At 39.3% G+C, this 11806-nt stretch overlaps 1 protein-coding gene across 1 annotated transcript in view; it reads left to right on the top strand.

Annotated features, from left to right (window-relative positions):
- Window positions 1-8093: 8093 nt before the first annotated feature.
- The window catches only part of LOC107090420 (chromosome unknown open reading frame, human C15orf40), a 6345-nt gene continuing 2632 nt past the window's right edge, over window positions 8094-11806 (top strand). The window contains exon 1 of the mRNA XM_015383789.1: window positions 8094-8278. Coding sequence (XP_015239275.1) covers window positions 8114-8278 — 165 coding nt within the window. The 5' untranslated portion in view covers window positions 8094-8113. The remainder of the gene's footprint in view (window positions 8279-11806) is intronic.

Here is an 11806-nt window from a genome sequence, read left to right as displayed (position 1 = left end):
GTTTTTTTGTTTAGTTTTTTATTATTTGTATTTGGGTTTTATCTCGAAGTTTCCCAAAAGGGTTAGGGTTAGAAAAAATGTATGGTAGCAAAATGTTGCTACATTCTACTACAAAAACATTTACCAGATTGATGCTTGATTTGGCACTAAAAGGAGGGAGGACTCCAGAATCCACTGGAACCCTGTTGGTGAGATAAACCAGTATCAGGATATCCGGGGAGGAGCATCTAGGGGTTCCAGGGACTGCACCAGGGAGACGCAGCTGCACGTCCAACCTGCTGGAAACGGATGATGTCAGTACAGCCTGTTTGTTAATGAAAGGTCCAGAAAAAAAACTGTCTGCATCTTTCTTTCTCTAAGAAAGGAAAGGCTGGAACAACATACCCATCAGGGACTGTGAGTAACATCAGCCTTCTCCTTTAACGACGATCCCAGGGCAGGGGCAGCATAGGAGCCGCCTGTCGCTGGTGGGTTTATCCCCAAGAAAACACAGAGAGCCGCCCTCTCAGCCACGCTGCCAACAGCTGATCAATACCTTCCCAACTATCCGGCTCATTGAAAATCCCTCACCTTCATCAGAACACTTAAAAACAAAAGCCCCAATTCTGGCAAGGATATCAAATTTCATTGTGTTTGATTTGTTTTTACTGTGTTTTAATGGGTTCTTTTAATTTATATGGGTGATGATGATGTTCATTTATCCCATATGTTTGCAGAGTTTGCTGTTGACAATCATCCTGCTTGAATCCTTTCTGTTTTTCTAACAAACAGCCACTTGGCCGTGTGATAACCGGGCAAAATGCATCAGTCTGAAACATTTGATTAACTCACAACTCAAAGCAGGATCAATTTATTCATGAAGCACATTTCAGTAAGACAAACCAAACTGTTGCTCATGCAAAATGAAAAAGAAATTAAGTTGATCCACTGCAGTCAGTACAGTCTGTAATGTATTTTGGAGCTCAGCCATTCAATGATTTTTAGACATACCCCTTTCCCACTGGTCAAAACACCCATTTAAGAGGCTATGCAGCTTGCCAGCGAGAGCTTAGACCCAGCTTTTTCTGCCAGTGGGAAGGTAGCAAAATGTCAATTGTTAGCGGGTCGACCCATGTTTGAAAACCTGGTATTTTTTTTACAGGGAAAGAGGTTTAACAGAGGGATTATCAGTCTATTCACTGAGATATGGCGAGCCTAGGAAGGACTTTAAACACGGGCTGATGTTCTCCACTTTCTTAGTTCTAGTGAGGACGCAGGCAGCAGCATTCTGGATCAGCTGCAGGGATCAATTCTACTAAGATGAGCAAAGCAAAAACAAAAGTTTTTTTTTTCAAATGGTGTTGACCCACTAACAATCAGCTTTTGGTTCTTTTTCCATTCTGACAGAAAAGCTTAGTGTGACCCCCTGCTGGTAAGCTGCATGGCCACTGCCCCCACCACTGTGTGTCTGATGACGGCATCACGCTGGGTGAGTGTTAATGATGTCGACAATGCGACAGAATTCAGGGAAGTAAACAATGGAGAGCAACATAAGCAGAAGCCAGAGCATAGTCAGAATTTTTAATTGTTTCGTACTTTTATGTGTCCGAATCCCTCTTACCAAATCTGCACCATTTTTACTGAATGCAAACAGAGTTCTTTCAGCTTGTTAGATCAGAAGCATCTGGCTCTGTGAGTTGACGGCCATACGATGCTTTCAATGGTGTCGTGTAAAGGTTCTAGGTTTAAAGTTTCAATCAAAGGAAAATCAGCTGATTGCATCCAGTCATTGGCTTTGAATGATTCTCTCCTTCTGGGTGAGCAGCTAGTGACAGGAGATATTCGATTGATTCTACAGCAGTCTAATCTGATCACGAAACATTTGCATTACTTCTAATTTCCTCAATGTGTGTCTTACACATTATGATGACTGTTTTGCAAAGCTTGTTTTTAGAATCATGTTTACTGCACAGTGTAATGGAAAAATAAAGTATTGCACCTGTATTGTACCTTTGTAAGGTCAGTGAACAAATGAGATTGTTGGAGGTAATAGTAGTGGCACTTTAATCTGTCATTTTTTGTATTGCTTATCTTCATTCCAATGGAAAATTCAGTCATGATCCAAATCTCATATTTACTGGTGATGGTGGGACTGGGACAGGCTATGGAGTGTAGTTTCTTCCATTATTGAATCAAAAATGTGTTTCGTAAATTGAAAATAAAAAAAACAAATAATTAGAGCTTGATTTGGATTAAAGTGAAGAGGATGTGACCTGTAAAACACAATTTGGTAAGAATGCAATTTATAATATTGATCTGAAAAACAGAATTAGAAAAATTAAAGATATGTAAAATGTATCTTGAAAATGTATCTTTTATGTAAGATCCATAAAAATATTAATAAAAAATGTAAGTAACAAAATCTGAGAAAACAGCAAAGTTTCATTTATTAGAATCTTTTTCAAAATATTATTTCTGGATTGGAATTCATCCATTCATCCTCTTCCACTTATCCGGGGTTGGGTCGCAGGGGTAGCAGCTTTAGTTTTTTTTTGGTTTGTTTGTTTGTTTATTAAAAACTTTATCATAATAATGGAACAAAATTTACTCCATAACAGAGTAGATGCCATGCTATGTAATCATACTGGTAGAGAATAAATCAGGATTTAGGCTGGTTAACGTTGCATACTGCATCCGCGGTTATAATTTTTCAAATTTTCACCGTCCACTTTAGGTTTTGCTACTTAAAGCTTAGCTACTTAAATCACAATATCTGTAATCCATTAAATTTAATAAACATGTACTGTGACTGAGCTCTGAAAACCGAACCTCCAGATTAACAATAAGAAGTAGAAATCCAGGGAACATTATGACAAGACCTACATTTCTCCTCCAAGCTGAAACCTGACAGCGGGATTTATTTTCAGGTATGAAGTTAATTACAGATGTGAAGCAGCTGAACAGCTGCTCAGTATTCCACACCAGCGAGCAGAGCATCATATTATGTAACAGCTGGATGATGTATTGTTAAAACAGGCGTTGTTTATTCTGATGCACCACTGCATTGAGATCCATTAAAGAAAAAAACTACATGCTCTTTAAAGAACTTCATCAAAACAAACGGAGATCTTAAATCAGCCAAACTTGGCATCTCAGAAAGCAGAGATGACCTGTCAATAATTAGATGATGTTCAAATGAATGAATGACAGCGGCTGAACAGAGATGAGAGCTTGTTAACTTGCCTTTTTCCTGCAGGAAGGGCAGGAAAAAAGGTTCCTCCCTATTTTCCTGCCTGGATGAAAAAAATCCCAATGCATTGGATATAGAGAGAAGGAGGAGGTGGGGGGTGTATGAGGATGAAGGAGGAGGTGGTTCCTATCCTGATGCAGTCCAGACGAGGCCTGAATACTTATCAGCTTCATGTGTTTCCTGCTTCGCTCCACCTCCTTCTGCACTGCAGCACAGCACTCATCCAGAGCTTTAAATTTGCCAAATTTATTTTCATCTAATTAGTTTTTTCTAAAACATCAGATAAAGTCTGATGTGGCCTTCAAGGTTTAAAATCATTTAAATTAAATTTTGGAGCTGACGCTTAGGTTGCTTTAACTGCCGGTGAGGAGAATCAAACCACATTCTTGTCAGGTCAGAAGAACCTTTAGAGTAAATGAACATTTTTAAGAAGACAACATAAATGACTGTGACCTTTCCTTTACAGAGCCAGACCAAGGAGTGACCCAGCTGAGAGGTGTCATGATCCTGGCGCTGGTGAATGGCTTGATTGCTCATTCCATTCACCTGTTTAACTGCCCAGTTTCTCATTATCACTTATCTTATCCACCTGTTTCCAGCTCCTATATATGCTCTTTGTTTTCAGCCACCAGTGCCAGATTATTTCAGCTGCTGTGAGAGTAACTCTAGCCTTCAAATAAGTCCTGATTCTGACATGTTTTCTGTTTTGGAGTTTTTGCCTTGCCCCTGTCTACTCTGTCTTCTGTGTTTTTTGCACTGTTTTCCTGGATCCTGCTGGTTATCGAACCTGGACTGTTTCTCTGACCTTTAAAGACACTGTTGCTCAGCTGTTATCAGCTCATCATTCGGGGCACTTGAAGCGACTATGGCTGCTAACGGCGGACAATCTCCCTTTTTGTCTGGGGTCTGACTGGACTTTGAACCGGGTCAGTGACTTTTTGCTCCTTGTTACGATTAGCCCGACATTCCAGTCACTGACCTGTGTTTTCTACCTCTGCAGTGAATCCAGTTATCCGCCCCGCTGACGATCAGCTGCTTGCTGAGTTATTTGTTGTAAATAAAGCTTGTTGTAAACCGTCCTGAACTGTCTGAATATTGGGTCCAAGTTACAGAGGTCGCTACAAGAGGGGGTCCATCAAATCTGCTCCCATTTCAGCCCATCCCATCAACTGCTCCTTGAGCTAAATAGTCACTTCCAGAGGTGCGTTCTTCTGTCCAGGATCCAGTATCAGTAGCAGTAGGACAGATTAACCCTCCTGATGAACTTCTGGCAAAAAAAAAAAACTTTTGTCTCCCCTGCGACCATCACCCTCCCACAGAGCAAAAATTGGTTGAAAAGACTTAATTTACGTCCAAACATGTACATTTGGTTGAAGGTGAAAAGCTGTAATTTTTAGATGATTGAAAACTGGGTTTGCAACATTTTTAATGTCTATTATTGGACTAAAATGTGACCAAATCAGACCAAACAAACACGGCCCAATTGTAAAGAACAATTTCTGGCCTAAATCAAGACTATGATGGACTGACCAGGTTTAGCATAAAAACCTGCATCTAAATAGCATCTGGTCTGGAGTTTTGGGGGTGCTACATCATAACCGGTCCCTGATTGGTTGATGTAACATGAACTGACAGAATTGAGATTTATTGAGAACTGAGAAATTATGCAGCCCTCTGTCTGTTTGTCCACCACGCCCATTGCTGTGCCTATTCACTGCGATCGCCTGATCTGCAGTATTTGCATCACTCTAAAGAGTCCTTCCCACCACAGTTTGATATGAATAGGAAAATTCCAAGATTAAGGAAAAAGGAGAACACCAGGAATGCGACTTGCACGTTGGTATTTACTGAAACTAAAGGTGTGGGTTTCTGTTCAGCTTTATGATGATAACAGCAAAAGTTCTGCTTTTCTCTGACCTTTAGCGATAGTGACAAGTTTACACGATGTGTGAGGTGTACGATATTTGCCAATGCTACAGTTTCATATTTGGAGATATAAGCCAGTCATACTAGCACTGATGCTTCAGCTAACACGCTTACTCCTTTCACACGCACTCACTATGATGGGCATGTCATAGACCTCTTGATCCATTTAAACAACTATCTGTCAGGCTCAGAACAATATATCCAGTATTCGAGGCAGACAGAAAGTTAGATTTCTCAAAACGTTTAGTATAAACAGAACTGCAGCGAACAGTGTTGGCGTCAAAGGCAGGAACCTCTGCAGTAGGAGACAGCAGGTTAGTGACCTTGGCCCTGTCCGAATTCATGGGCTGGGTCCTCAGAAGGCCAGATTTGAAGGAAGATTACGTCAGCGTGGCGTCAAGGTCTGGTCGGGTTCCAAGACTCCTCTTTATGTGGCCTTAAAATGCGTCCTTCTTTTAGCCCGATTTGAAGGATGGGTCCGATGTATCCTTGGTTTTCCCAGGATTCATTGTGAGACCAAGCAAGCCGGCTGCTCCGTGATCAGAGGAAATGTTACTTGGCGCCGAACAGTGGTGAAAATTGGAAGTACAGTTTCATATAATACAAGTATGTGAATAGTTCCGTCTGAAATGAATGAAAATAGTTGTTTTAATGGTTATAGAGTCAGATATGTGGCGGTAATGTTTGATTTATCTAAAGGTTTTTTTCTGTTACTGTGTAAATGGGTTTGGCTGTAATTTAAGGAGAGATTCTAATAGATCTGCAGTGTGGAAACTATAAATCTGATAGGAATTTAATGTTGTTTATTGCTGTTTTGCACAATATGCTTAACCATATCAGGCGTCTCCCTGATACAGTAGAACTGGGAGTTCCTTGACTTCAGGACCAAGTGGTTCTTCGCCTTAGGTGACTCATAGGGCAATGATCCAATGACAACTGCTTAGCTAGTACTTTGGAAAACGGGTAATATTGGAAAGAGTCTTCCTTATACGCTTATAAAATGAAGAAATAAAAAACATGAAGATCAGTTTTACATTTGATCACTGCTGCACTTTATGGAACGGAAATGTTCTGAAAGCAGTCAGTTTCACATCAAGCTGAGATCTTACTTCTGTTCTTCAGAGTTCAGGTGATCCGAACTGATCCTTCATTCTGTTTTAGGAGAGCTGAGCTTTGTCGCCTCATCAGGTCCACCTCGAAAACTTTTTGCATTATTATGTAGAGGAATTGTCTTTTTGTGACAGTGTGGTGTCACTTTAAAGAGGTGATGGTTACCTCAAGGAGAAGCTGAGAGGCACAGTCACTTGTGGCTTCCTAAATCTATAAAAGTGATTAGTTTTTTTTACAGCTTCAAAGGTTAAGACAACATAGTAAAGACATAATTTTAATAAGAGATGGACATGGGAAAGGTTTTGATTAGATCTAAAGCAGATATATATCTTCTGTGTTAACTATATTGCTATAAATCACTGAAAAGGTTAATTTGTCTTTATCTTTATGTTTGTTAATGACAAATATTGTCAAAAAGTTGATTTAAAAGTTTCATATGTAAACTTAAAACTTCACGTAAACTTTCATATGTTTTATTTTTCCGAATAAAGATATTCAATGATTTTTTTGAAATAGAATCATTTTCCTGTTTATCCACTAGGTGGCACTACAACACAAAAAAAGTCCAGAGTCATCTCTACCTTTCTGCCTGCAACAGTTTGGTTTCACCCAGGAGTTTGTGGTCTTTAAGAAAACCTTTCTGTAGTACATTTAGTTGGCAAGAAAATTCAAAATGTATCAGAAAAATGTGTTGCAAGAAGGCAACATGAAGATCTAAAGAGAATAGAAGTTAATCATTTAAGTTTTGTTCTGATTCAGCTGAATATTTTAAAAGTTTTCACCAAACCCCTAACTATGCCTGAAAAAATGGGTGTTGATATTTTCTGAAAAAGATCAAAGATTCATTCAGAATATGAAAATTAATTAAAATTGTTTTTTTTAATCTTCTTCCATCTTGTTATTGGTCTTTAAGTGTTTATTATGCAGATGTCTTTACACTTTGCACATTTCTTGAAATCACTCTTCTCGTTGTATACTTTTTAAATATCTGATCATGTTTTCCTTAAATCAATAACAACCCAGTAGTTTCTCTTTGTTTTACTCCTTTCTGTACCTGCATGCTTCCATATGTTTACTATTGCTGCAGGGCCACAGGAATTTCCCCACTAAGGAAGAATAAAGGTTAATTCTGCTTCTGTTCTAATTTCATTATTAAAGCTTTTGTGATTTTTTTGTTGTTGTTTTTTTGCCCCAAAACCCACAATTCACAAAAAGGCACACAGTCAGGTTCACATGTTAGTGATTAAACAAAATACAAAGAGCAACTTAAAAAAAAATAAAAAACTTTTAGAGAGAAATTAGCTGGGAGCCACAACAACATTTCAAACCCATAAATACAAAGTGGTTTATTTTGTTGCAGAAATACCAAAGCAACTTAAGTGATAAAAAAGAAGTTCTTGAAAAAAATGAAACAGGAAAATATTTTGAAACAGGCTTAAGAAGCACAGCCCCAAACAGGTAAATACATATGAACTTGTTATTTTATTTAAATAGTCTGAAAGATTCAAGATATGAAAAAAGAAACCCAGAACCAAAAAGCAGAACATCAGCATCATCTGATCCAGATGGTTCTGGTCCTGTTTTTCTGCTGCTCAGACGTGGTACTCCAAAAACTTATTGAAGAGGATGATGAAACTGTTGATAAAAACTTTATTTATAAGTATCAACAATATCTAAAGTACGAAGAAAGATCTCTATTTTATTAAGAGAGAAAATCTGATTTAAAAAGGTAGTCAATATTTGGATGGATGGAGTGAAACCAGCTTCATGCCCTTGTTATTTGGCTTTTATGAAGACCTCCAGTCCAGCAGGGGGCGGTAAGGCAGAGGCGCTCTGGAGCTGGCTGACATGTTTCCCCGGTTCGGTGTTGGTTTGGCAGGTTGTTGTTTCCAGATTCGGTTCGTTCCTTCATTCATTAATCCTGCATCTCATTCGGTGTTGGTGTCGGGCTGCTCCCCCCGGTCCGTTCGGCAGTTCTCCAGAACCGGAGCCATGCCCCGGAAGCAGAAGGAGGTTAGTCTGGATTTTCCTCACTGTTGGTCAAAACAGAGATTTTTACTTTATTCCAGTTCAGTTTAGCTCGAACCTGTACAGAGGAAGGACCAGTGGTTCTGGTCTGATACTGGCTTCATTCTTTTTAAAAGGTTTTGTTTTTCTGCATTGAACACACACGAAAAGCTTTGTAGCTTTATTGTGCATTTAAATAGACCAGCTGCACCGAAATATTTAATCTAACAGTTAAAATGTATACATTTGGCGTCATAAAAGCGTCCCTGCCCATTTCTGGAACAATATCCAAGGTGGTTTTACATCAATAGTGGTTTAATCTACTTAGTGATGGTAGATGAAGCCTCATGCAGCATTGAACAGTTTGGCCAAATTGCTTCAACAGTTCATGAAGCTTCATTTGAACATGGCTCCACCTACTGGTGGAAAGCAGAACTACAATTTCTTAATATATTTATTTATTTATTTTTACGATTAAAGTTCCTTTGTAGGACGGAGTTTTTAGGGCCAGGCTTGAGATTTTTTTTCTATTTCGAGATTAAAAACGTAAAATAACAAGAATAAAGTCGAATAATGTGGGATTAAACTTCAAAAGCTGGCAGAGGCCGTGCATGACAATAATACACAGGCGTAACCTTCTGAAGGACTGGTGTTGACATGTCCCCACCAATAGCTTCAATACACAGACTTTGGCTCTCAACAGTAAATGGGACAGTTTTCTGAATTTGATTTTGCTGCTTTTGAAGGAGGATATTCATTGATGTAGCTGGACGGGAAAACCTCCATCAGTCACTCCACATTTTTCTGGATGGATTGATGGATGAAACAAATAGTGTACATACTAGGGAGGAATGATATATTGCTGTTGGCATTGGAATGGGCTGTTATTAATCCTTTTAATACATTAATGTCTAACTACCCTCGTCAGGGTTTGGTAGAGATTTCGAGGACCCAAATGCAGAGGTGAGGAGACAGAGGTGAGTTCTCACAGGCAACAGAGGCAGAAATCCAACATAAAAATGCAAAACAAACCAGAACCATGGAGACATCAGGAAAAACATACTCAAGGAGCCAGGGAAAGACAAGGAACCAGCAATGTGGAACTGCACAGGGAGAGTATTTATGGGAGACTGAACATTTTGAATGAACAGTTTGAGCAGTTTGAGCTCATTTTTTTGGAAAATACAATCCCTATTGAAAGCATTTGTGTTGAGTAACTGTAAGTCCATCTGCAACCACCGTTAAAGTGTCCCCACCAATTTTCATCTTCCGTTACACCCTTGAAATAATATATGATTTATCTGATAATGAAAACTTTAAAACATTTGAATCTCTAAAATCTCAATATCAGCTACTATACAAAGATCTTTACGAATATCTGCAGATCAGACATTATGTGATCCTGGCTCCCTGCTGCTAATGAACATAGCATAACATGGTAGAGAAAATCCTGGAGTATTTCACTTAAACACAAAATACCATATGATGTTTGGGACAAGTTGCTTCTGCTGGCATCCAAAATCTCAATCTAAAAAAACTCACATGAAGTGAAAAGACACTTAGAAAAAATGTATTGATACAATTACATGGCCTTTGGTGCTCAGACCTCAGCATGAAACATGGTGCAGAATTTTGATAGATATGCATGAACAGCAGCAAATAATAGGGCTGTTTCCCCCCCAGGCCTGAAACTGGTGGAGTGGAGATAGATGAAGTTGGTCATTCTGTAGACTGCTGGTTAGCGATACGGTCTGCTGAGCTTTATGGGGAGATCCAGTGGACTGCATGAGCTGATACTAGAGCTTCACTCAGGGACCTGGAAGATGGAAGTCCAGTTTGATAACACCGGTTTAGAGAACCTGTCCATGATGAGCAAGCATGAAGCGACAATGGAGAGGAAAAACTCCCCATTGGGAAGAAACCTCTGGCAGAACCAGGCTCAACATGGTGGTCTTCTGCCGGACCGGCTGAAATGAGATGCAGTGAGAGTCCGGGAGGAATGACACTCTGATGAAGCTTTAGCTACGATGGTGGAGGAGGGGCTGGAGGTGGGTTGAAACGGGGTCATCTGAATGAAGTCACACAGAGCAACCACCGCCCCTCACAGGAGCAGACAAGTTGCGGATCAGAGGCCTTTATAGATGAATTTTGGATGCTGATTGGCTTTCATGGAGGTGTGGTCCAAAGCTGATTAGCTGTGTCGCAGGTGGATGAAGGAGAGCAATCAGTTTCTTCAGTTAAACTTCCACCTAGACTCCTTTACAATTTAACGTACTACATAATGTCTATATTTCACCACGCATTTACAGTAAAACTAAAAAATGGTTTCTGCCCAATCTCCCCAAATGGTACGTACAACCATCAGCAAGGCATCAAGTGAGCAGCTGCCACTAGATCCACTAAGTTGCTCACTTTGAGGTGTTCCAGACTCACTGGTAAAGCAAACTCTTCTAATGATGGCAATGAAAACTGTCATGTAGAGGTGGGTCGGACTCAAAGCCTCTCTATCTCCATATGGACTGATCCTGCACTTTCTTGGTTTGATAAGACTGGGATATTATATTGACGGAAGGGTGGAAATTTCTCTGCAAAAATGGAAGAAACCATTAAAGGATGTGGAGGATCTACTTCACATACAGGTGTTTTTAATGCTGCTAATGTTGGGCGTTATTCTCCCTCTCTCCTTCGCCATGTTAAGGACCAGCTTTGTTTGTTTAAATGTGCTGTTAAATCTTCACTAAGCATCCTTAAAAAATATTTAAAAAAACAAACAAAACAGTAAAAATGTTGAGATGCTTAAAGTTATAAAATATTCAAGTAAGAATGGAAAAACCAACCAATTTGGTTGTTGATGCTGTTTGTAACTTTGTTTGAAGTTGAAAATTTCTACCATAACTTGAGTGGAATTGGTTTTAATTATTAACCTTTTTCAATAAAATTTTGTTTATAATTAAAATTATGTTTAATGCTAAATAAACAAATTGATTACTAAATTAATCAATAGGTAGAGCCCTAGATAGAAACGGTGATGATTATGAAGTCTGCCTGCTACTGGGAGGAAGGATCTGTGATGATGCTCCTTTGTGTGTTTAGGATGCAGCATTCAGTGAGTGCAGCAGCTTCATGCATGGGGTTGGACTCTTTATCCAAGTTATTTTTAGCGGACTCCTTCGGTCTCTCAGCACCTGCTGGGGTGGAGGGGACATCCTACTTTGGCTAAAGATGGGACGAACCGAGCTAAGTGAGGAGAAGCTAATGTCCACTGCACTACAATTACGCTAGCTAAAACAGTATGAGAAGATAAAGTACTTTACACTGATCTAAGTGAAGCTAAAAAAGAAATACTCCAGCTAACAAGTTGGGATGTAGGCAGGAATAAAGGGCTAAAATAAACTAAGCTTAGACAAATACCATTAAGATAAGCTAAGCTACACACAGACAAGGCAGGCAAGTTAAAGATAATCTAAAGTTAATATGATATAAAAGCTAATAATCAGTCAAATATAGGAGAGAATATAAAAAGCAAGAATAGAG

The sequence above is a fragment of the Cyprinodon variegatus genome, unplaced genomic scaffold, assembly GCF_000732505.1.
Source record: "Cyprinodon variegatus isolate N-32 unplaced genomic scaffold, C_variegatus-1.0 Scaffold294, whole genome shotgun sequence".
NCBI classification, from domain to species: Eukaryota; Metazoa; Chordata; class Actinopteri; order Cyprinodontiformes; family Cyprinodontidae; genus Cyprinodon; species Cyprinodon variegatus.
Note: the sequence above shows the minus strand (reverse complement) of the source record. Positions and strands in the feature narration are given on the sequence as shown.